The sequence below is a fragment of the Oryx dammah genome, unplaced genomic scaffold (genome assembly GCF_014754425.2).
Source record: "Oryx dammah isolate SB20612 unplaced genomic scaffold, SCBI_Odam_1.1 HiC_scaffold_14, whole genome shotgun sequence".
Lineage (NCBI taxonomy): Eukaryota > Metazoa > Chordata > Mammalia > Artiodactyla > Bovidae > Oryx > Oryx dammah.
Window position 1 is genome coordinate 35,312,714 of NW_024070198.1, and position 26,912 is coordinate 35,339,625.

General features: G+C 45.3%; 1 protein-coding gene across 2 annotated transcripts in view; it reads right to left on the minus strand.

The window, feature by feature from the left end:
* GFRA1 (GDNF family receptor alpha 1) overlaps positions 1-26,912 on the minus strand; it is a 236,763-nt gene that overhangs the window by 13,149 nt on the left and 196,702 nt on the right. For both annotated transcript variants that reach the window (XM_040255146.1, XM_040255145.1), the window contains one exon: positions 22,821-23,002. In XM_040255146.1, coding sequence (XP_040111080.1) covers positions 22,821-23,002 — 182 coding nt within the window. The remainder of the gene's footprint in view (positions 1-22,820; positions 23,003-26,912) is intronic.

A 26,912-nucleotide genomic window follows, 5' to 3' on the forward strand; every position in this document is an offset into this window, starting at 1 on the left:
AAAACAAGCCAACAAAAACTTCTGAGACCTTGCAAAGTATAAGGTAAGGTAGAAGAAACTGGAAGAGCACCATTTCCAAGTCCCAAATTGACAGAAGCAGGAGTGAAATAATGGAACACATCCCATCTGCCAAGCCCTGCTTATTAAGAAGACAGGGGACTTCCCTAGTGGTCCAATGGTTGAGAGTCTGCCTTCCAATGCAGGGGTCGCCGTTCTATCCCTGGTCTGGGAACTAGGATCCCATATGCTGTGTGAAGCAGTCAAAAGGAAGAAAGAAAGAAAGACAGATAGGCAGGGGCCCAACATAGAGCTTGACTAGCTAGATCTATCTAGACACCAAACCATACAGTTTGTGGCTTTAAAATATGATATCTTTCTCTTTAAAAAAAAAGGGGGGATACAAAGGAAGAGAATGGATTTCAGTTTTTCTAAAAGTCAATTTTAACCACAGTTCCAGCATGTTGAAAAATGAATTATTTAATCTCTTTTAGAAAGAGGGTTTCCTATCACCTAATTCATATGTGGTTATGGGAGAAGCCTCCAACTTGGGAAAATCAACACCACCAAAACAAGGTTTTTATCTTGAGACAGTGAATAGGCTGCTAGAGAAACCCATCCACAAACCAGTAGCTTTTCTCTCTTTCTGGAACTTGGTCTTTAGGCTCTTCACAACTCTTGTCCCTCTAACAGTCTTATAAAACTGTCACTGGCAGTAATCCCCAAGTCCAGGCATGTCACGTAATAGAATTTCCATGTCACTGTAATTGCTGGCACTAGACTCTGTCAGTCCCTGGCACTAGAGGGTTAATAAATGCATTAGATGCTATTAATCTCTGTTACCTGGAATCAGACCATGACTCTCCTGCTTTTTAACCCTGTGATTAGCATTTGGAAAGCCTGCCTGGTGCCGACTGCTTTCTTGTACAGAATGCTCAGACATACATAGAGTCCATAATTCTTGGTCAAGCTAACTCATCAGGCACCACATGCCCCATGCATTCTGGCCACAGTGGGCTCTCCTGGAGCCTCGGGTGGGATCAGGCTTTGGAGTTGCACACTTGCTCTGTTTACAGAACTGGAGACTTAATACCATACCCACTTGCAGCTTGGGTTTTGCTGTCCCAGGACTCCATTTTTGTAGAGAAGCCAGTGTTTAATCTCAGGTTCTTAGGCAGCTGTCAGCCATCAGGGCATAGAACATTTCTCTACTCTCCTCCATGAATAAGAAAAACCAGTTTCTGCTCTACCTCCAGAAAATAAAACTGGAGGAAGTTGCTCAATCCAACAGCAACAGATTGCCCAGGCTGCAGCCAAATGGTCATAATTAATGATGCTTCTGGTTCTTTTCTCCCTTGCTTTACTGATTAGAGAGATTTGCTATATTAAGAACCTGTTTGCTTAATGACAGAATACAAGCAATAAACAGAGAAATACACAGACTGTAAAATGCAATCAACTTTTCTCTCCAGCACTCACTAAGTACCAAGCTGTATCTATCACACTTGTCAATACCAGTTTATCAGCATATGAGTCTCTTCTGCAGCACAAATTGGACCGTTGCTAGGGAAGACCATCGCATGAGTTCTTTCTGAAATAGTCCAGAACTCAAAGCCACTTCTCAATTTAAATCCGCACATTTTATATTTTCTCATAAGACAAAAGCCTAAGAAGGCTGTGTACCTATTTGAAGGATAACAGAGCAATCAGTTATTACTTTCTCATTTTTCACACTGCATTTTAACAAAATGGATTCACCCGATTATAGACATTTATGGGTACACTTTACTATATAACAATTCTGTATGGGCACTTGACACGTACGTGCCCAAATTAATTTCTACACAAACAAAGAAGGCAGAAAAAAGAAGTGGATCTGAGCAAAGTAACGGTCCTGTGCCCAGCTGCACACTTTTCAGCTTTTCGGATTTTGCCTGTTGACTTTGGGAGAGGCAGGAGATGTTTTATTTCTGGTCAGGTCACAAGCAGTTGGGCAGCCTTTCTAAAATCCCTGTCCCTGTGTTTTGAAACTCACCTTCCGGGTGATTTGCTTTTGCTACGAACTTAGTAACAACCACTTGCAACCACTGGTCTGAATAATGTGTAGTCAAGTCAGCGTGTAAAACAAGTGGACACATAAATAAGGTCTGCTCTGAGCCCCTGGGTTTGGGTGTTTGTCTTTCAGAGCCTATGTTCGGCTGTTTGCTCCAAGCCGATTTCTGCCAGCCCCACGGGCTGGGATGGGGCGGAGGGTCTGTGAGGAGGGTACGAATGAGATGGGAGTGAAATAATTCTTGGGCAGCTTTCCTACCACGTCTCGTCTACCTACTCCCTCCAAGACACTGTGTCTGCATATTACCTGAACCTCAGCCAAAAGGCTTTCATTATATTAAGCTCTAAGAAGACCTTATAAAGATGTTTCACTCAGTACAGGTTTCGGAAGGCTTACTGGGTGCCAAGTTTAGTTAGTCTGGCAGGCTCTGGGCAGGTTGAAGCCGGTCATAAGAAGGGGGTGGGGAGAAGACTGGAGGCCTGAAGGCATACTTCCTCACCCCAAGAATGCATAGGCTCAGATCCCATTTGGGCTGTTTAGACAAGGCCTCCAACAACCAGAGTGCAGTAAACTCAAATGAGGCCAGATTGCGTGCGTGCGTGCGTGCGTGTGTGTGTGTGTGTGTGTGTCTGTGTGTGTGTCTGTGTGTGGTAGCCTTGAAGGTGATGTGGATTCATGTTCTAGAGTCTAGAAGATCTTGGATTCTTGGTACCTGTGGGTTGTTCCAAGTGTAACATGGCAATTTAGGTTGAGTTTATGGCCAAGCCTGAGGAACTTCCCTGGTGGTCCAATGGTTAAGACTTTGCCTTGTGATGCAGGGGGTGCAGATTCAATCCCTGTTGGCATTAGTGGCAAAGAACACGCCTGCCAGTGCAGGAGACATAAGAGATGTGGGTTCAATCCCTGGGTCAGGAAAATCACCTGGAGGAGAGCATGGCAACCCACTCCAGTGTTCTTGCCTGGAGAATCCCATGGACAGAGGAGCCTGGCGGGCTACAGTCCACAGGATCACCAAGAGTCGGACACGACTGAAGTGACTTAGCGTGCACGGCCAAGCCTAGAGCAGAAACTTTCTAACTTGACAGCACTGGGCGCTGGGCCCTTGGTCATTTGAGAAATTAAGTTAAAGAGCAAACTCACTAAATCATTTTAAAATTACACATTTGTATCCATTTTTTAAAATTTAGAAACTCCTTTTTTAAAATCACTGTGGTAAGAACACTTCACATGAGATTTACCCTCTTAAATTTTTAAGTACAACACAGCACTGTTATGGGCAGGCACAAGGTTATACAGCAGATCTCTAGAACTTACTCATCTTGCATAACTGACCCTGCATCACTGCTGAACATCTCCTCATGTTCCCCTCCCTCAGCCCCTGGAAACACAAATTCTATTCTTTGCTTCCATGAGTTTGACTATTTTAAATACCACATGAGAGTGGAATCATGCAGTATTTGTCCCTGTGATGGGGATGTTTCACTTATCATGAGGTCCTCCAGATTTGTTCACATCATTGCATATTGCAGAATCTTATCCTTTTTTAAGGCCGAGTAATATTCCATTGCCTATATTGTATCAAACATTTTAATTCAAAAATTGAATGTCATGCATTGACTGATTTTTGGATACATAATCAAAGCCACCTTGAAAAGTTTTTTAAAGAGTTTGCTGACTGGAATTCCCTGGCTTATGTTCTGCCTAAGCTACACCTATTATTTACAATCTACAACATCCAGTTTTCATTTCTTTAAAACAGGAATGACTTTTGTTTGATACCCACCAGGGAATCTCAGTGCACAATTTCCATATACATAAATTTTTTTTTTCAGTCTTTTATTGTTGGTTGGCCTACACCTAATCCAAAGCCATTTTTCAATGCAAGGGGAATTTAAACTATGCTGTAGTCAGCTTATTTAATTAAAATAAGTAAGCAAAATACCAAGTACAATGGCACCTAAAGGTTTGAGAACAAATGATCCTGAATCTTTCAAGCTTGCATCTCCACTGGAGAAAGCAAGGGGCCCAGGTGAGCAGGAGAGAGGCCCCTAGTGTGGGGCATTCAGCCTGCCTTGGGCATCGGATGTTTTCAGGGGAATGGAGAAGAGAATGGCTTATGTGGTGAATTGGTTAAATGTGGGTCAGTTAGAACTTCTAGAATTGACTGAGAACTCTAAACTGAATGATTTAGAACTCACTCCTGGTACCAGCTTGATTGATATGGTATGCTATAAAGAACACAGGTTAGGAAGGTCCTGTCCTGGCTTTTCAACCATCATCTATAATTATAATAACCACACCCTGCTGCCCACTTCACAGAGTTGTGAGAATCAAACGTGGTACTCATGTTGGAAGTGCTTTTAAAAATCCAAGTTGCTGTTGATGATCTCTGAGCTCTTCTCTGGTCCCTATGCTGAGTGTTCTCGGATTCAGGCAGGGGTGGGGAAAATGCAAAAGCTTCAGCTAATTTGCCTTGTGAACGTGATACTGAATAGAACTGGCTCGTGATCTTCTGTGTTTCCTCGGATTTAAAAATGAATGCGATGAAAGAGCTACAGTCCTGTAAGATATATCAACAGTCCTCCATTAGCTAAGCAGTCCCTCGGGCTGGCCTGTCAGTCTCCTGCACACCATAAAAGGATGTCTGCAGCCTGGCGCTTGTAATTTAACACTAATGGCAGGATGGCAAGTAGCGCTGTGTGCAGACACTGTCTACAGCAGGGAGCTTAACGTGGCACTCGGCCTGGCCTTTCTTCTTTCCCTAACTTCACCGGATCATCTTACATCTATTTCGCTTTCCCCCAAGCTGGGGCAAACACAGGTTGCCAACTACATCAGAAAACCGTGTGTTTTCATTCATGCTTAACTTGCTTGATTAGTAAAATATTCAGACGAGAAGCAATTATGAGCTGCATTTTAGAAAATTAGGCCCAATTAACAGGAAGATTATGCCAAACATTGCTTGAAACAGACGTTTTGGTTTGGGGGTGGGGGAGGAGCTTTGTAGAGCCAATATTCAGTGATCATGGTGTAACAGTGACTGAGGGGAAAGCCCTAAAAGGAAGAATTTGTTTTCTCAAATGTGCATTCAGAAACGCAAGTGTGCAGAGAGCAGCAGAAAAGATTCATCGTGGTCCCTGATGAGAAGTGCATAAAGCCGATCTCATCAGACACGCGCCCTCATCACCATCAGATAATATTTATTAAGCCTCTCATTCTCCTGTGCCTTTATGTGCAGCTGAGAGTGTCCCTGTAATGATTCTGTGACTTATGGTGGCAACTAAGGTTTGATATAAAACACCCAGGTCTGGAGACAGAACGGACCCTGGGCTTTTGTTCACTTGCTGGATGGCAAGATAGAGCCACCCAGCTCTATCTTGCTTCTTGCAGCAAGAAACAAAGTAAAGGCAAAAAACTGAAAAACTTAAAAAAAAAACCTGTGATTTTAGTAGCCAGAGAAAAATATTCTGGAAAATAGAGGAAAACCAAGCGGACTGATAATGACTGTGATGATCATGACTGCTACTCTTAAGAACAACCTCCATTGATAATGATTCCATCCACATGTTACTGAATGCTCTCCAAGAACTCAAATGATTTTCTGAGGGGGGCATTCCCCTTTGGTACAGATCAGGACACAGGGGTTTCAGAGAGGTTGGGACCTGCCCAAGTTTCCACAGCTCTGAGTGGCTGTCCTGAGATTTGAATCTCTTTGATTTCAGTCTCTTCGAATGTAAAACTCATGGGTATTAACTTCATGACAGACAGGGTGAACTGAAGTTTTAAGTTGCTCACTTGTGTCTGATTCTTTGCAACCCCATGGACTGTAGCCCACCAGGCTCCTCTGTCCACGGGATATCCCGGGCAAGAATACTGGAGAGGGTTGCCATTTTCTCCTCTAGCGGATCTTCCCCATCCAGGGATCGAACCCAGGTCTCTGCATTGCAGGCAGCTTCTTTACTGTCTGAGCCACCGGGGTACACATTACCTATTATCACCCATAATCCTTAGATCAACCCTTAGAATAATAAGGGTAAGATGCCTGGGGTCACACAGCCACCATGGACAGAGCCAGCTGAGGCAGCCTAGAATCAACTCAAAGGGTCAGAGATCAAGCCAGGCCTGGTGGGTTTTGCTCCCCCAAGAGCCCCCAGGGGTGACCATCTGTCAGGTCACACCTAAGGTCCCTGTAGCCAAGGGGCAGGCAGGGGAAAGCTGCCCTGGGGGAGAATTCTGCGATGTCTTCTCAGTACCCACCATCCTGAGCTCACTCTCTAGCCTTATCCACGATGTGACTGGGCCTCAAACAGGAGGGACGCAGGGGAGGGGAGCCCTTCATTGAACCTCCCCTCAAGAGAACCAGAGCCAGTCTCCTCCCACAAGTGAGCTGCACGGCTCAAACACAAGGCACAGTCTATTATTCAGGGAAGCACCGTTGGTTAGAAGTCCAAAGGATAAAAGGTCAGTAGGGGATACAAGAAATTGGATTTATTTATAGGATGCGATCTAAGTGTGCTCAGAGGTATTCTTGTAGGTTCCCCAGAACAAGAGAACATATTTATAGCCAAGATGGTGCAGACGCCCTATCCCTTTTTATTAAGCATGTTTATTACCCAGCAATTGGGTTAAGCAATTGTCCAACTACTGAATTACTATCCCTCTGATGGGCCGGCCTCACTGCCCTCTGGACCACAGGTGCTGGTGGCCTGATGGCTTTTCCCAGAATGCACTGAGGGGGCCTACTCTTCCCCTCCCCGTCCTTAAGTGGTTAATCTCCCTTTTTGAGAAAAGTAGCCAAAAAAAAAAAAAAAAAAGTTTAGGAGAACACATCATAAATGGGTGACCATATGAAATTATTTCAACTTGAGACCCACTTCCACAGGGTCCACACCCTGTACAATGCCCACGTTCATTTCCCAGATTCTTCTGGGATAAAAGTCACTGAATGGTCCCTCCGTAGAGGTTCCTTCTGTCTCATGGTCAGCAAAGATGAACCAAGAGGATAAAATAATGATATAAACAGTTACTGTGCTGGAGGCTCAGTTACTATGCTTAAGAATTTAAATTTGATTAATTATCACAACCCTCCCAGGTGGTCTGCACATTTCCTCCATATTACAGACGATGAATCCAAGGACTGAGGAGCTGAAACTACTGTCTGCTACAGTACACAGGAAGGCCCGATTTTATTGTAGCAAGAGGTCTGGTCCTTCAGTATTTTCTACTTCAAAGCACATGGCCTCTTTTTCCTAAAAACACAACTTTGAGAAACAACCATGCCACTCTTGATATACTGTCTGCATGATCCCTTGTCCAGCATCGGCATGGTCAAGCATCGAGGTACATTACCTGAAAGTGAACTTGGTTTTGCAGAAAAACAAACGATGGCATTGCCTTGACTCTCCAAAGGAATCCAGAATTACTAAGTGATACCCTCCCCTGATATAACATAGGGGTTGTCGAGTGCTGCGGTGGGGAGTAAGTGCAGATAGCAGCTGAAGCCTGCAGCACACGCCTGTCCCCGGGCAGCAAGAATGCCCTTCAGCTGTGGCATCAATGCTGAGACGACTCTGAACCGGCAAAAGATATCCAAATGCCATTGGATAATGGACAGCCTTATGTTGCTCCTAAGCAACACCAAATTTCAAATAGAAATTCTCTGGAGCTGACTAAGAAGGGTGTGTTATCTAGAGCAGGGCTTTCCTGGTGGCTCATTGGTAAAGAATCCGCCTGCTAACGCAGGAGATGCGGGTTTGATCCCTGAGTCAGGAAGATTCTCTGGAGAAGGAAATGGCAACCCCACTCCAGTATTCTCGCCTGGGAAAGCCCATGGACAGAGAAGCCTGGTGGGCTACAGTCCATGGGGTTGCAAAAGAGTTGGACATGACTCGGGGACTAAACAACAAAATAATCAACTAGAGCCGTGAGTGTGAGACAGAAAAGGAGATAAGGCTGCATCATGTCCAACTGATGTGGGAGATGGGCTGCAGTCACTGTGGATGACCGCTCCCCTTGTTACTTCTCAGGTGGGCGGTTCAGAGTCAGCTTCCCCACTGTTCACAGAACAGACAAGGCTGCTTATAACAGAGTAGAAACAGGCTGTGGGCCCCAAGCCCTCAGATTGCATCTCAGAGAGAAAGGATTCCAGCCACACAGGGCTTCCTCTAATTGATACTATTTCTCTGTAACAGAAACAGGGCTCTGAGCTAGAGCTCCACCCCCTTTATAACCCTAGAAAAACACACTGCACCCAAGGATGCTGGGACGGTATTCCCAAGGTATGCTCTGCATGCTCCATGGTTACCAGGTTTGGGTACCTGGCCCCGGACCTCTTAACTACTTTAGTGGTGGGATGATATACCCTGGAAAACCCCAGAAATACAATAACATGAACTATAATTCCAATGATGACATGACACAAGGCCTTCTCCCTGATATCATATGCCAACACTTTTATTATGTGTAATGAGGAAATCAATCCTGAATATTCACTGGAAAGACTGATGCTGAAGCTGAAGCTCCAATACTCTGGCCACCTGATGTGAAGAGCTGATGCACTAGAAATGACCGTGTTGTCAGGAAAGACTGAGGACAGGAGGAGAAGGAGGCGGCAGAGCATGAGACAGTTGGATGGCATCATCGACTCAATAGACATGCGTCTGAGTGAACTCCAGGAGATAGTGAAGGACAGGGAAGCCTGGTGTGCTAAAGTCCATGGGGTTGCAAAGAGTCGGACAGACTGAGCGACCAAACGACGATGATAGTGTCCAAGTGTACGGTTATGAGCGCTTCCCTGGTGGCTCAGACGGTAAAGAATCTGCCTGCAGTGTGGGAGATGTGGGTTCGATCCCTGGTTTGGGAAGATCCCCTGGAGGAGGGCATGGTGGGCTACAGTCCATGGGGTCACAAAGAGTTGGACATGACTGAGCAACTAAGCACAGCAGAGCAATGTAACAATATGGGGCTCCCCATGTGGCCACTTACACCACAGAATGGTGAAGTAGGGGGTTATCTGGAGGCATTTATACAAGACTTGGTAGAGTTCTTAACTCCTTAGAGTTAAGAGTTGGGATTGAAGTGGTGAGGTCCAGGGGCTATTTGTAAAATGCAGAATCTTAAGAGAAAGCCAATTCACCCCCTATTCCTACTGAAACTTTACTGGCCTGGCTGCCATTCACCCCATGGGGGCCACAGGCTTATTCCAGCTCTAGGAGATTAGGGATTTAAGAGAGGAAAGGGGGGGAATTATAACTCAGAGACACTGTACTCTGTGTGCTTAATTTGCAGGGCTTTGTGGCTGAGAAAAATAGATGTCCCGATCTGCCTTTGTTGAAAAGGTGACATCTGGGTTCATTAAAGGTGTACAATAGATTTGGATAAGGGCTATTTTTCTCAGTCATTAAATTGGTTTTTAGGAACTTTACACTCTCCTTCATTTGAACAATTATTAAACTATAAAATAGAATTGCGCAATTGCTAAAATCGTAATCTGAAATTTTACAGCCAGCTATAAAATGCCATATTATTAAACTATACTGAAGATGCTCAAGCCCATTACAACTTTTTAAATGAATTATAAAACCCTTTACTGCTGATAAAATAATCTTAAATTACAGTATTGTGGATTCCAACAATATGTTGAACTGAAGTCAGCTACCGTGCAAATATGCCAATCACAAAGAAATCATTACTTGAATTAAATTTGCAGAAGCCCGAAATCTGATAGCATCGGATTCAGCAAGGCAGACAACACCTGATGTTTATAGGCTTCGCGGGAGAGCTGGTCCCCTAGGGAGGTGCCTTTCCTCTCCCCATATTCCTTCAACCACAGAACCACCAACAGTCAGAGCCTCTCATGTTCAAAGGCTGCACAGGGGACACTTAGCAGAGCCCTGGGGATTGAAGAAATGCTTATGATAACAGCAAACTTCTCCCCTTAAAGTCACTCCATAGGCGAGATTTTTAAAATGTCAAATGTTTTGTTGCTGATTACCTGCCACCTGTGTTATGTTATGGGCTCAAAAATTCATACATTGAATTCCTAACCTTCAGTTATCTCAGGATATGACTATCGGTGGGGTGGTCACATAGGTGACAATGGATGGAGACAGGGTCTTTAAAGAGATAATTAAGTTAAAATGAGGCCATTAGGGTGGCCCCTCATCCAATCTGACTGGCATCCTTATACAAAAAGGAAATTTGGACACACAGAATCCAGGGTGTGCACACACAGAGGAAAGGCCACGTAAGGACACAGAAAGAAGGAAAGGCATTTGCAAGCCAAGGAGAGAAGCCTCCGGAGAAACCAAACCTGTTGACACCTCGATGTTGGACTTCCAGCCTCCAACACTTTGGGAAGGACTGCCTTGGCCAAAAAGTTTGTTCAGGTTCCCTACCCAATACATTTCTGTTGTCTTGCCTGCTCAATCTACGGTACTTTGTTAAGGCTGCCCCAGCAAATGAACACAAGGGATGAGACTGCACTCGGCGACAGGGTGATGTGCATAGGCACCTACTAGGAAGCCTGGCCTCCAAGATGAAATTCCTGTGTTTTGGTACCCGTTTTACCCTGCAGGCTTCCATTTCCAATAGGCTTTGACTACACAGTTGAAGATGCATTCTGGCATGCTGGACTGTATGGCAGCTTTAACAGAGTCCTACCCAATTCTGAACTCTGAATTCAAGCACTCTCCTGGATGAAGGGCTTTGAAAACGCTCTACAAGCAGTTATTTCCAAAAGCGTTTTTACAACAGCCTATTTCCTCCCGGGGCTACCGTGGGTGGATTCTGGGATACGGCTTCCCTCTGAGCTCATCTGCTGGCACCTGAAACTGGGAAGATTAAGTCCCAGGAGGTCACTATCAGTCTCCATGCTGTGAGTAGCTGGGCCCATCACACAGGGCCCTGGGGCCACTTGGCAGTCTGATCCCGAGCTCTGTCACCAGGTTGCTGGGGGAACCCAGAAGCCGAGGGGGTGGGGGGCCCTGAGGCCTCGTGCTTCTGCTAAGGGAAGACCACCCCCACCCCTCCAACTCCCCGCAGCTCATTTCTCCCAGAACATAAACTCTGAGCAGGAGAACATTCTGCAAAGGAAACTCCAGGTGCAGCCAAAATTTGGATTTTTTTTTTTTAATGACACACAAAACAACAGTGGGTGCTAGAAAACACTCTGCATTACACAGAAATGATGGCAAACTCACAGAAACCATACACCAAGCGCCACAAATGACAGACCGCACCAAGACTGTTTCCTTAAACATAAGGCCCGGGAAATGGCACCCAGAAGTCACACTCATCTAGAGTCAGCACATGTGCTGAGGGCTCAGCGCTGACCCGTCTGGCAGGGGCCTCACGATCCCAGTGGGTCCCAGCCCCTCCTAAAATTCCCCCAGCCTCAAAGTCCATGCAGGAGAAACCCAACTGCAGTTTGGTCTAAACACTTCTATCCATTCTGGTTGTGGAGTAAAAGTCTTTTGACGTGTCACCAGCAGGGCACTTATCTGGGATGCTGGCTGGGTGAAATTATCACTCAGAGGGGCTGAGGCCTCAGAGGAGGCCCAAAGGCCGCAGTCACCTGCAGGTCCCTGAATGATGAGAAGCAGGTCAAATACTTCTGTTAATACCGCTTAGGACTCTATCACAGGCCTCACTCTGAAGGGAAGTTAAGTGTCGCAAATTGGGCATGTGGTGGTCACCAGAGCCCCCTTTTGTTGCTCTTGCTGGCACAACTTAGAAAGATTTGGTCCAACGCACCCGTCTGCTCTTCCATCTCCCCACACACAAGAAAGAAACCTGAAAAGACTCTCACACACTGCCATCTCCCATATTAATAGAAAGGAAAGAGGGCTTTTGAAGCAGCTCTCATTTCCTGGGCGAGTGTGTGTGCTCACTGGTGTCTGATTCTTTGTGGCCCTATGGACTGCAGATCGCCAGGCTCCTCTGTCCATGGGATTCTTCCTACTGGAGTGGGTTGCCAGTCCCTCCTCCAGGGGACCTTCCTGACCCAGGGATTGAACCTGAGTCTTCTGTGTCTCCCACACTGGCAGGTGGATTCTTTACAACTGAGCCGCCTGAGTGGTCCTCCACCAGGGGTGAATATGTCCTGCAGGGGACATTTGCTAACTGTGTGGGTCCACTTTTGGTTGTCACAGTTGGGGAAAGGGGCTCCTGGCATCCAGAAGACAGAGGCCTGGGGTGCTGCTCAACAACCTACCAGGCACAGGGCAACCCCCACAGCAAAGCATTACCAGGCCAACAGATTAACAGGGCTGAAACTGAGTAAGCCTGACCTACAGAACTCTTCAGTTCATAGCCAAGAGGTCACCGAACAGCCTTTATGGAAGTTTCCACGACTGAATTTTTAGCCAGTTGGTCAGAAAAGCAGGTGGCCTGGAGACCCCTGAAGTTTGGCTGGCATCTGAAGTGGGCAGTCTTGTTGGGACTGTGCGCTTAACCTGTAGCATCTGTGCTAACTCAGGGGGCTAGCGTTGGAATTGAGTTGTTCCGCAGGACACCAGTTGGCATCAGAATAAGCATCATTACCTTTCTTTATGCTAGTTTATGAACCAGTCTGGCACCTCAATCTGCCAGATGTTCAACAAGAATTTAGGGACTGATTTAGTCTCTATTTAATGAAAAATGTTATCCAGAAACAAAAAGGTAAAATGTTCTGATTTACATATTATACAGTATAGCCAGTTAAAAATGCACAGAGGAGAAATAGGCTGCTGTTCAGTGTCTCTTCTCCTGATCAAGCCTCTCTGTGTCTCAGGTCTACCATCTGAAAAATGGGAATAACAGTAGTAACCTCATGAAGTTACAATCAAAATTGAATGAGTTTATATACATATATATATATATGCACACATACATATTGTTGTTCAGCTGCTCAGTCATGTCCGACTCTTTGTGACCCCATAGACTGCAGGGTGCCAGGCTTCCCTGTCCTTTACCATCTCCTGGAGTTTGCTCAAACTCATGTCCATTGAATCAATGATGCCATCCAACTATTTCATCCTCAGTCACCCTTTCCCCTCCTGCCCTCAATCTTTTCCAGCATCATATAGCATATATATTTATGTAATGTGCTTAGGATAGTCCTTGACTCACTGAAAGAACCATCTGCATATTTGCTTTATTAATACAAAACCATAAAAAGCAGAGGTGATGCAAGTTATCAAAGAAAATAGCTCTAGGATCTGTCATATGAATAGATTTTAATGTTTCCTAAAGTGGGGTTTGGGAACCACTTGCATATGGGACATTATTTAGTGGCATAAAAAAACGTTTTTATTACTTTAATATATATAATGATTTTTTAAATATAGAGAGCTATTGCATTGATTCTGGTTTCACAAATGTTATTAACAGTGTACCTATTAATAGACACTGAGTTTAAAGATGAATATTAGGCAAATAAGAACGCTGGTGGAATGTAGAAAGAGGAAAGACTGCAAACTCCTGGTCTTTGAGGCTGAGAGGCAGGGTTAGCTCTCAAACACTATCTTTTTAGCAAATAAGAGTGCTTCCTTTTTTAGCAGTGGGGCACCTCTTCCCAGTGTCAGCACTAGTTAAGGAGATGTGGCAAAGGCCTAGGGCAGACAGTCCTACTCTGACACCCAGGCTGGACCAAGACCTGACTACTGTCATGACTCCAAGCTCACAGCACGGAGAATCTGATTTTAGGTGGTTCTCTCACGAGACTCCTGGGCATGGAGGGATGGAGCTTCAGACAGTTCTAATCCCAGGTCCTTTCTTTATTGCCTTGGGTTTCCTTTCCTTCTTGGCCTGCTGTCCACAGAATATTCCTCCCTTTCCCCTCCTTCCTTGGGACATTCTACAATGACCACATAGTAGAGGCAGCAGGATATCATGCGGTTCAAACCCTTCTTGCAAGTTAAGGAAGCAAAACCTAAAGGGCTCCATCTTTCCTCATCCACGTCCCCTCCCCCACCCCCAGCCCAAACCAGAGAACAACCTTCCTGTATGGCTCCAAGATCCAGAGCTAAAGCTCAACAATCACGGAAACAGTGGCCACTTCCAAGTGCAGAGGGCTGGCCAGTCACGCTGAGCCCTCTGCATAGTGGCACTGGTTCTCTAATCCTCACAACAAACCCCAGAGGTGGGTGATAACTTACAGGAGACATTTAGAGACAGTAAGAAATATGCCCCAGGGCAGAGAGCAATGGGAAGTGAGCTAGGAACCTCACTCAAGTTCAACCAACTCCAAAGCTGGTGCTCTTCCCAGCAAAGCAACTCTTAGGCTGTCATCCACAAGCTGAAAAGGAGGTACCTGCAAGGCAGCTCTAAGCACTGGCAAGCATGGCATGAGTGCAGGGGACAAGTCCGCCATGCAAGGGGCCAGGTGTGGAATAAGCATCTCTCCCAGCAGTCAGCCTGTGCAAAACCCCACCACCCTGGCCTTGCTCTCCAGCGCCTCTTCTCTAGAAGATTAACGGGATGCCAAAGCACCCCATTGCTCTGCTAGCATAAATTGCAAGGAAAACATTTAGAATATTGATTAAGTGCTTCATGCTAGAAGATTTAAATTTACCTCCTGTATTTCCAGGATTAGCTGACATAATGGGGTCAGTCTGCTGGCACAAATGATTTACAGAACACCCATTGGCAGCTTTCCTTTTAAAACTCAACACTTAAAATTTTCACTTGGTCACAGCCAGCAGAGTCCTGGGTATTTAGCAGGGTTGGATAATTGCCTTCTTGCCATATTGAGACTTTGGGGGTTTGGCCTGTCTGGGAAGAGCTTCAGAATCATTTCCAGTCTAGTCTGGCCCTATCTGGGCAGATGGACTTTGTTTAGGTCTGATGAGGTACTGGGGCAGTGGAAGGGTAAGGCATGCTGTTTTTCCAAGATGGAAGATCTTATTTCAGATAGAGATTTTTGCAATATTCTAATATTCAAATATTCTAATATGTATGAGTTAAAGAGGTTATATGCAGAGGTTAAAGACAGCCAAATTGCCTCACCCCCTGCCCCTACTGGGCTTTCCTGGTGGCTCAGCTGGTAAAGAATCCACCTGCAATGAGGGAGATCTGGGTTTGATCCCTGGGTTGGGAAGATCCCCTGGAGAAGGGAATGGCTACCTGTTCCAGTAATCTGGCCTGGAGAATTCCATGGACCGTATAGTCCATGGGGTCACAAAGAGTTGGACATGACTGAGCGACTTTCATTTTCACTTTTCACTTTCCTGCCCCTACTACCAATCTGTAAATGTCGTGCTACAGCACACAAGGGGTTTCCCTGGTGGCTCAGTGGTAAAGAATCTGCCTGCTAATGCAGGAGATGCAGGTTAGATCCCTGGGTTGGGAAGATTCCCCGGGGAAGGATGGCAACCTCTCCAGGATTCTTGCCTGGAAATTCCATGGACAGAGGAAACTGGCGGGGTACAGTCCATGGGTTTGCAAAGAGTTGAACACAACTTAGTGACTAAATAACAACATACAAGTTCCCAATGCATTTCTATAAACTTCAAACTGTACTTGGCCAAGAGAAGGGACTGTACTGAGAGGCCAGGGAGGTGCAGACCTAGCCTGAAATTGAGCGAATCCAGGTGGTCTGCTCCAGAAAAAAAAATGCCCACCTCAAAGTCTTTGCCCTCGTGGCCCACAGAGGGCCAGCGCGGTCCCTCTCAGGGCTAGCACAGTCTGACTGCCAAAAAAAATGACACGATTGTTGAAGGGGGGAAGGGACAGCCAGGCTTTGCATTGCTGACTTTAGGAATAAGCATTCTTGCAAAAGTTATTCATTTAAACCCCGCTCACATCTCCTTTCTGATTGAAAAAGTTGCTCTTATGAATCCTTCCCTAGAATGCTGCCTTAAAAGTCCCGCTAGGATGAGGGGAGGGGACTTAAACCCAAGATCCACAACTGCTGTCCCTCCATGTCTCACTCACAGATATGTTTTTCTGGTTCATAAAAACAAACTGACTTTGGATGTCACTAGCCGTGTTCCCAAGAGTCCCCACCAAGTGGCCATAACAACCTGACCTCCATCCTGCAGCTTTGGCTCTGGGCGTGTGCCCCCACCTATCAGATTTTCTTCTCTCAATCACACATCACATCTCCTTCCAAGAAAAGGGACAGAGGCAGTGAAGATTTCTCAAGGATCCTCAGCACTAGTCCCAAGGCTATATCCCCCAGTCTCCACAATCTTATTTTATCGTTGTAAGCTAGGGCCGAAAGAAAGGCTGCTTTAAGAGGTCGTCACTTTAAGCCACTAGAGTTAAGTGATGTTCAACAATGCAAAGTAGAGATTTTTTTCTAACACCTACACTTCCAAAAGATATTTACTTTAAATAAGTGACAAGTACAGTCTATTTGATTTAAATATGCTGAGCTTTTTCCAGCTCCCAGGCCACTCAAGTGCACAGAAGATGAAATAATTGGTATGATTTTTAATGTTTCTTTATCATGTGACCACTTTGTACAAGTCAAAGGGATATGCCAACAATAGCACAGCCTATGTCATGCTTGTTACTAATATGCCTGCCAATTAATCCTGACATGGGAGCTTGGCTGGTTACCCGAAACCTGGTATTTTATCACCTCAGGGGGTTAGCTCTTGGATGTTTCTATGACATTTTATACTAATCAATCAATTTTGCTTTTTTTAAAGCTGAGCCTTTCATAGGAACTGTAGATGAGCCCTATGCATACCACACCCAAAGCTACACTTTTTCCCCAAACAGAATTGTGTTTGGTTTGTTGATAATTACACTTTGAAACCGACTTTTGAAAATGTTTATTCTTATTTCTTCCCTTCCAAGGGGGAAATCTATCTCAAATGTTAAGACAGAAACCCAAGTCCCTCCGAGTTTTCTCATATTATTGTATATTTAAAAATATTACAAGAGGGTGCTTCTCAAGGGAAGTGAACTTTAAAGCTGCCAAAGATAGTTGACTTTCTCCAAATCTGTTACCAATGGATCCCAAGCTGGTTTAAGTCAGTTCTATTCTGAGTAACGACACATGCACCGGGACAAACGCCATTCTAAGATATTTCTAGGACCCCCTGGCAAATGGTAATTTGTCTGAAGACAGCCAGGCAGGCAAAGGAAGGACAGATGGGAAGAATGAGTCTCCTGGGAGCCCTATATTGAAGCAGGAGTCCTAAATCAACGCCAGGGACCACATTCTCATGGGCTAAGTCCCATTTCTCATCAGTCACTCATCCCTCCCGATCCTCTGGCTTCCACTGATTCTTTCAACCATTCTTAATGTAGGTCATTTTAAAGAGATCATCAAGCCGCAAGAAGTTTTACTGGCAAACTTTGTCTTTCCCTTATACTCTCCCTCCTGGGATTTAGTCATAAAACATCCCTGCCTAAAGCATGAGCTCTCTGTTTTTTCCATCATTCGAATTGCTGCCTTCAGGAAGCGCTGGGACACATGGGTCTGTCAAATCCAGCTTCTCCTTTCCTTTTTTCCTGTCCTCCCTACCCTGCTACAGCTTTATGGACGTATAATTGACAAATAAAAATTGTATTTACTTAAGGCACACAACTTGATGTTTCAATATATGTATATACTGGGGGCTTCCCTGGTGGCTCAGATGATAAAGAATCTGCCTGCAATGCAAAAGACCTAGGTATGACACTTGGGTCTGGAAGATCTCCTGGAGAAGGGAATGGCTACCCACTCCAGTATTCTTGCCTGGAGAATCCCATGGATGGAGGAGCCTGGTAGGCTACAGTCCATGGAGTCTCAAAAGAGTCAGACACAAATGAGCAACTAACACTTTCACTTTCATACATTGTGAAAGGCTTACAGCCATCAAGCAGAGTAACATATTACACACTGACATAGTTACCAGTTTTGGGGGTGGGGTAGGGTAAGAACAACTAAGATGTATTCTCTAAGCAATTTCAAGCATATAATATGGTATTGCTAAGTACTGTCACCATGCTATATCTATCCAGAACTTGTTCATCTTGCATGTCTGAAAGTTTGTATACTATAACCAGCATCTTCCCATTTTCCTCACTCCTAGCCCCTGGTAACCACCATTCTAGTCTCTGCTTTACACAGTTCAACTTTTTTAGATTCCACATATAAATGAGATCACGAACCTAGAGGACATTATGCTAAGTGAAATAAGCCAGACACAGACAAATACTGCATGACCTCCTTTTCTATTTTTTACTTTTTCCTCTCTATCCACTCCTAATTCAAAGAAAGAGCCCAGGTTGTCCAAGGTCATGGAGCAAGGCAAACGTGCACTGGCCTCGGAGTCAGACATCTTAGCCCCACCAAAGAATTACTGTGCGATCTCGGTTAAGTTCCTAGCATGTCCCTGCCTCAGTTGCCTCATTTGTAAAAGAGAAGGATGACTACCATACCTGACTCGTGGGATGCTGTGAGGACTAAAGAGCACAATGCATGTGAAATGTTTCCCAAAATGAAACTCACTCTACAACTGTTAGTGCTAACTCACACCACCGTTCCCCAGTGTAACATCCCAAGCAAACCACAATGCCACCATCCATCTCTTGCAAAGGGACTAAATGGCCAACTGACTTGGGATTAAGTATAACATGTGACATTCTGGAACATTCACTCTACCCCAGGCAATGAAAAATTACCACCATTTAATCCTCTCAATCTAGTAGCTAGGAATTCTGACTCTTTGCAACCCCATGGACTGCAGCTGGCCAGGTTCCTCTGTGCATGGGATTTCCCAGGCAAGAATACTGGAGTGGGTTGCCATTTTCTTCACCAAAGAAGTCCTGGCATCTTGTAGATGAGGAAGTGGAGGCTTGGAGAGGTCACAGTGTTGGTGAGGATGAGAGCCTGGGTCTGCACACATGCTTGACTGCAAAACCCAAGCCCTCACCCCTTGCCTCACTTGTGCAAAAATGAGCTCTGATAGGGAGTCATCTTAGGAGGTAAGGTGAGGTTTCATGGAACCCTTAAGAGCTCCCTAGAAGTAAAATGCTGTTTAGCTCCCAGGTGGGTGGATTGTGCGTGTGTCATCAGGAAGAGAGGTGTAGCTGTCCCCTCCTCTGTATTCCCCCGTTTCCACAGCCCCACTCTGATGAGAAGTTAAATGGCAATCCTGAGAGAAACATCACGCTTTAATTGTACTTTGTCCCTCTGTTTATGAGGCAGAGTCCCTACCACTAATAAAGGGGAAGGAAAGGCTATTTCTTGGGAATAGATTTCATGGGTCCCCTGACGTTGCCAGGGAAACCCTGCAGTGGTACAGGGTTCCCCTTACAGGGGAGATGGTCGAGCAGATCTAGGTGGAGGTAAATACTGGTGGCCAGGCCAAGCACCACACCCCAAAAAGCAGAGGACAGATGATCTGGTGGGGTGGGGGCGAGCAAGGAGATGCAGAGAAGAACACCTCCTCATGGATGGCAGACTGCTCTCCCATGGGGAAAAACTGATTTCAAGGAGCTTCCAGGAATGACTATTCTTCTGAGATGCCACCTATTCATGGAGTCTGAACTTCCAAAGACACTGACCAGCTGCATCTTGCCTACCATTTGTGCATTCCCAGAGGACAGAATTTCAGTTTTGAATGCCCACCTCCATGAAGTTTTCAGAACACCAAAGGAGGTTAATAAGCAGGCTGGACACTGCCTCTGCCGTCAAGCTGCATGTACTTAGACACGAGCAGAGAACCTGTTTCTGCTGCAGCCAGAGCTTTGCCTCTTCCTGTGGTCAGGAACCACCTCTGGCCACTGTTATCACCTCATTATAACAGGGTCCTACCCTCATCTGGCCACCAGTCTTTACTGATGCTGGAATCTGAGCGGACCCAACAAGAACGGAAGGCTGACCTAGGAAGAAGCAGGACACTGAGGCTTGGCCACAGAGAAAGAAGAGACTGCTCTGCGGTGCTACGTCTGCTTCTAGACACACCTCTAAACAGCTGGTGACTTGGTGCAGGTGGCTTGCCCTCCCTGAACTGCAGGGCTCTGCTGCAGGCTAGGGCAGTTAGATGCCACAGTATTCCCCAAGCCTCTTCCTACTTCTGGCATTTTTTGCATGGTGCTTTGAAGATGAGGATGGCTCAGGAAATGCTTTAGAAGTATGAAGAACATCTGGTTGACCCTAGGCCTGTGCCTTCCCACCCACCTTCTCCTTAGTCTTCTGTGTGAATGCATTTGAGAGTGCGATGTTGGTGGGGACCCAGGAGGACGAGAACTGAAACATAGCTCAGCTGATGGCAGGTGGGATACCTAAGAAGAAGAGGGGAGTGTTGGGGAGAGAAGATAGCAAGCAAAGCAGAAGGAGAAAAACTGCCCCCGGGACCTCCCTGGTGGTCCAGTGATTATGAATCCGCCTTCCAATGCAGGGGACGCAGGTTTGATCCCTGACCCCTGGTCAGGAAATGAAAATCCCACATGCAGCAGGGCATGAGGACTGCACTAGAGAGAAGAAGAACTAGCAAGGAGCCCGAGCGCCACAGCGAAGGATCCCACGTGCCACAACTAAGACCCAGCATAGCCAAATAAATGAAGAAATAGTATAAAACAGAAAAAGAGAAAAACTGCCCTAATACTTTCTAGGGAACAGACGAGGCGGTGAGTCAAGAAGGTATTTGCAGAGAAGTTTCTGTAAGTGTTCTGGTGAGGGGGATCTCGGTGGGGCCCGGGGTGGGGGTGGTGGAGAGGTGGGAGGACAGATTTCTGTGACAAGGCTGAAGGGACAGCACTGTGCCTGGCACATGTCCCTTCCCCTAGCATGGCAGGAGGCAGCAGTCACCACGTGGTCACCACTGCCTCTCAAATCCAGGAGGAACCGTGGAAAGAACACAAGCCTCTAGACTCCAGGGCCGGTTCCATGACTTGCCAGCTCTGTGGGCTCGAGCTGAAGTGTTCCCTCTCTGAGCCCCACATTCTCTGATGAAAGAATAAGGTGGATAACACTGCAGTAACAACACAATCGTACCATCCCCCAGCCCCCGGGAGGGCAATGTCCGAAGAGGGGAGGTGTGTGAGAATCCTCGGTGAGGACATGAAGAGGTTCCCAAACAGCTGAATACTCATTATGATGAAGAAAACAAAAAGGCAGAATAGGCACTCTGCTTTGACTACAGTCAGGAAATGACCATTCGTAGGTCATTTTGGTCCTGGCCCTTGGAGATCTGCCTTAACCCCAAAGAAGTCTCTGGGCCCTTTTCACTGGACTCTGTTCATGCAAGGGCCTTTCAGTGCAGGGTTTCACAGCAACTCAAACAAAAGAGTATCATCTTGTGCTTCCTGAAGAACGATGCTGTCCAGGATGCTACATTTGCCTTAATACTTCACTAATAACACTGTCTCTGGCATAGCTTTAGACAGAGTTAAATACTCCACACTGAGTCTAAATGCTAGTGATGGAGACAAAGCCAAGGGCTCCCAAGACAATCCCCTGAATGGGACAAAATATTTGCAAGTGATATGACTGATAAGGGATTAATATCCAGCACATATAAACAGTTCATACAACGTAACATCAAAGAAATCAACAACCCAGTTAAAAGCAGGCAGAAGAACTGAATACACATTTTTCCAAAGAGGAAATGCAGATGGCCCACAGGCACATGAAAAGATGCTCAGCATCAAGATCATCAAGGCAATGCAAATTAAAACCACAAGGAGATATCATCTCACACCTGTCAGCATGGCTATTATCAACAAGGACACAGGCAACATGTGGAGGATGTGGGCAAAGGGGATTCTTGAGTACTGTTGCTGGGAATGTAAGTTGGTATAGCCACTGTGGAAAATAGCATGGGAGGTTTCTCAAAAAGAACTAAAGACAGACTATCACGTGAGTCTGCAGTTCCACTCCTGGGTATATATACAAGAAAAACAAAATGCTAATTTGAAAAGATACCTGCACCCCAATGTTCACAGAGGCATTATTTACAATAGGCAAGATATGAAAGCAAACTAAGTGTCCATCAACAGATGAATGGATAAAGAAGATACACACACACACACACACACACACACACACCAGACAACTACTCAGCCATTAAAAAGAACGAAACTTTGCCATTTGCAGCAACACGGATGACCCTGGAAGGCATTATACTAAGTGAAATAAGTCAGAAGAAGACAAATACTGTATATCACTTATATGTGGAATCTAAAAAATACAATAAACTAGTGAATATAACAAAATCGAAGCAGACTCATGGACAGAAAGAATAAACTAGAGGTTACAAGTAGAGAGAAGGATGGGGGGAGGGGCAATACAGGAGTGGGAAGCACAAACTGCTGGGTATAAGATAGGCTCAAGGATGTAGGACAAGGAATATACACACTATTCTGTAATAGCTGTAAATGGAAAGCAGCCTTTAAAAATTGTATAAAATTTTTAAAAAAATTCTTTTTTAGAAAGCCAAGAGTTCCTTCTTCCTTTTCTGTATGCTGCTGCTTTGGACAGAACACTGAAAAAGCATACTAAATAAACAAACAGCCAACTCAAATCTACCACTCTGCAAACAGAAAGCTTAAGGATTCATCTGCCCAAGCCCCTCATTTCATAGGTGAGGACACCAAGACCAATACGAGTGCTTGGACCAAAGGCCCATGCCTCGTAAATGGCAGAGTTGGTCCCAGAGTCCATCTGTCTCTCCACTCTACAGTACATCATGATCTTCACCTCTCATGGTTAAAATGCACTTAATAAGATTTAAACCTGAGCAGCATTCTATCTCTTTGCAACCATCTCTAAATGCATTTCAGAAAATGAGTCTGTGTCCCCACCCAGAAGTCCGTGCCAACGGAGAGTTCGGGCCTCCTCTCTTACCTGTAAGTTTGCACAAGGTGGTAAAACATGAGTAGGGATTTCATTCTCAGAGCCTGCTGGCCCCAGGGGCTTGTTCTTGACCCGGAAGGCTGTGGTGGTGGTGGCAGTGGTAGTCTGAACTGGGAGGGCTGGCTGCCACACAGTCACATCCGAGCCATTGCCAAAGGCCTGAATTGCATTTTCTGCAGTAAAACAGGAGGAAATCCAATTTCAAAGTCAAGCAGCAAATGTAACGGACAGGATATGTGAAGCCAGAGAGGCACACTAGAAATTCTGACGAGTGCACTGGACTTCTCTAAGCAAAACCCATCCATCCATCCACCCACTACACACTGAGCCAGCCACGGGTCAGGTGCTCTAAAATCAATTCACTCATTAAACCCTGAGCTGGACACTTAGCTATGCTCTGTAAGTGCAACAAATATTTACCACATCCCTCTTCAAGTACCAGGTACTGAATAAGATCCTTTCCCTGAAACATCCATCAGTCAAGTCTTTTGAAACTTAACTCAAAATAGCCTTAGACCTGCTATTGGGATCACAATCACTGTTCCATCTTTCCAAAAAATGCTTGTGTCAAAATTATATACTAAAGGCAAGCTAATTAGTAAGTACCAAATCCCTAATTATGAGACTGGGGTGACTCAGTAGCATTCATATGAATTCAGCAGGCAGTGAAATCACACAGAAAAAAAAAAAAAATGTGATCTGCTACCAAAGAGCACCTACTATGAGCTCGGCATTGCTCAAAGTATAAACACAACCGATTTCTTTAAAAGAAAAATATATCCCAAACCTCATCAATAATATATCGTGAAAATGTAAGCCAGATTATTTTTTTCCTTTCTGCTCCCAGTCTTCTGAACAAAATCTGCATAATTAGGAAGGTGCAGCCCTGCTTAAATGAAAAGTTTAAAATGTAAAACTTTAAAAGCTTATTACAATTTCATGGGATTAGATTGTTTTTTATGGCAAGAGTAAATTGGTTGTGTGTTGTTCCCCTCCCCAAGATGAATAAAAAACAGGTTTTAATCAGGTCCTCAGGGATTTGGCCTGGATTTAGGAATTTTTTTTTTCATATTCATTGTATAAGAAATCAGACTCTTCCATTTGGGACCTGAATGTGCAAATTGTTAATATATGACTCTTAGCTGGCATTTTTCGATATACGAGACAGAATAATTTAAGCCTAATCTTCCTCTCAGAAGTGACATTTTGTTCTAAAATTGTTATCCTTGAAGTTCAGCAAATTGGAAGCTTGTTTTTGAAAACTTTACATTTTTTAGTCTGTAGGAAACAGCTTCGAATTAATATCAATGCTTCTTGAGCTCCCAGCTGGGTTACAGAGCTTAACGGGTGGGTGGAAGGTAAAGACGGTGGTACTTGGGCAACCAGTTTCCTTAAATGACCCAGGACTACAACAATAAAACAAAACCTTCCTTTGTCCTGTTAAGGCATGTAGATTCAGGAGACCCGTGTCCATTGTTGAAACTGCGATTTCCGGCATGTTTGCCTTGTCATTTGGGAAGATTGTCCACTTGCTTTCTCAGTCATTCAGGTGTCAATGGAATATCTACTAAGTGCCAGGCACTGTTCTGTGCTGAGAATCAGCAGGGGACAAATGACACCAACTCGACAGAAAAGTCCCTGTCCTCTCGGAGGTTATATTCTGGTCGAGGAGGCAAATAGAGAAAGTATACAATACACTGTTGTTGTTCAGTTGCTAAGTCATGTCTGACTCCTTGCGACCCTACGAACTGTAGCCTGCCGGGCTTCTCTGTCTATGGGGTTCTCCAGGCAAGAATACTGGAGTGGGTTGCCATTCCCTTCTTCAGGGGATCTTCCCTTCCCAGGGATTGAACTTGGGTCTTCTGCATTGCAGACAGGTTCTTTTACCATCTGAGCCACGAGGGAAGCAAAAGATTGGCGTCATGCTTGTGCTAGGGGAATTAGAGAGGTTTGGTTAATTTGAAGGGATGGGGGAACTGGGTTATTACATTTGGGTTGAAACCTACCAATTCCAATTCCTTCTACCCTAGGGCCTGTTGCAAGAGGCTGAATTTAGTCTGTGTCTTTGGTGGGCTGTGCTCCATCTAATCAAACTATAAGTGTAATGACTATGAAAAATTCTGGCTGGCTTTGGTCCTCACTGAAGACCAAATGTGTTTATGTTTATTAAAAAATCATTAGCACTAAGATACCATTCTCCTCTTCACCAACATATTATTAAACAGGGACCACTTTAATTTCTCTCTGAGGCAGTGGTTTTCCAGCCCAAGTGAGTATAATCTTTTTTTCTCACACTAACCTCTATTGTCATTGCTTTATCTTCATTAAAACTTGGATTCTGCCAGAAGAGTGTGCAGGACGTGAAAAAGAGGATACACACACACACACACAAACACACACACACGATTTATTTCAGTCAAGACCAAAGAAGAGGCTTAAGGTATAGTTCTACGATATCGGAGAAGGCAATGGCAACCCACTCCAATACTCCTGCCTGGAAAATCCCATGGACGAAGGAGCCTGGTAGGCTGCAGTCCATGGGGTTGCAAAGAGTCGGGCACGACTGAGTGACTTCACTTTCACTTTTCACTTTAATGCACTGGAGAAGGAAATGGCAACCCCCTCCAGTGTTCTTGCCTGGAGAATCCCAGGGACAGGGGAGCCTGGTGGGCTGCCGTCTATATAGTGCCCAATGTTATTCTGGCAAATGTCTCCACACTTTAGTTTCAAATTTCACTTCAGTATCCAAAAGCTTGTTTTCGTTTTAAGATGATCAAAGCATTTGGTTATAGGCAAGTACCTACTGAGTGAATCTCTTAGATTTGTCTTTTTAACAAAAGAAACAATGAGGAGGTTTTTGAAGTAACACTTAATAGCTTTCCTGTGTGCAAGCAGTAGTTTGCTCATTCTTTAGAAATCAGTCAGAGTACCATGGAGAAATTGTCACCTAAGGGCACAGTGCTCAGAGATAGGTGAACCTTGGCCCACGCTTCCCACTGGGAAGTTCTACCTGGTCCTTGATGTTTTTATCCACCAGCCCCTCAATCTCAGGTCTGATGCAGAAACCCACGGGGTACAGGGGCTGCACAGGAAGGAACTGGGTGGGGCTTTGGATCCTATCTCTGGCGTGGCTGGTCTGGGTAATTACCAGCCGCTTATTCCACTGTGACATGGAGATACTATAAGTGCATCTCCTAGAATTCTTGTGCAGGTTACAGTCAATGAGATAATGTATTGGGCTGGCCAAAAAGTTTGGTCAAGTTTTCCCTAACATCTTACGTGAAAACCCAAACAAGCTTTTTGGCCAACCGGACATAAGTTACACTCCTCCTAGAGGGAGTTTGCACAAAGAGGAGGCACCCGATACATGAAGGGCGGCTGTTGCAAGACACGAGTGAGGTATTCAGCTGGATCTCTGCCTGGGGCACACACATCTCGGTGGATAGAAGGGAGACCTGGCACAGTGCTCTCCAAGCTCATTTGATGAGGCTCATCGTTCACACCCGTACATTTCTCTCTATCCCTCTTCCCCTGGGAAACGTGTTTCCAAATTGCCTAAAGGACCCTGCAATAATAATGGTACTGTTTCCAAGCAGAAACCTCCCCACGGCCCCTACCCCCAGCTCATCTCATCTCTGAAGCTCCTGGCTGCATCACCAGCCCATTCCACTCAAGAACTGCTGCTTCTCCTCTGAGCCAACCCTGAACATCCAGGGGGCTATTGATGTTAACAGTCTAATTTTTCTCACAGAGCCCTTGGAGGCCTACCCTCATCTAACTTGCCCGAATCTTTCACATTGTGTATGCTGCCCAGGTTTTAAAAACCTCTGGAACTGACGTGGGGCTGGTTGCCAAGATCAACATTTCATCTGTGGGTGGAAGTGTTCCTCCCCATAGGATGTGCCCTTGGCTATTGAATCTTTTGCTTCCTGAGGCCTCTGGACTCGCCACCTTGGCAGCACCCAGTTCATCACTTGCTCTGGTCCTGCTGCACCATGCAGCGTGGCTAAAAGGATCTGGATTCACCATGAGTGATCAGGGAAAAAAAAAAAAAAGAGAGAGACAGATACGGACAGAGAAAGG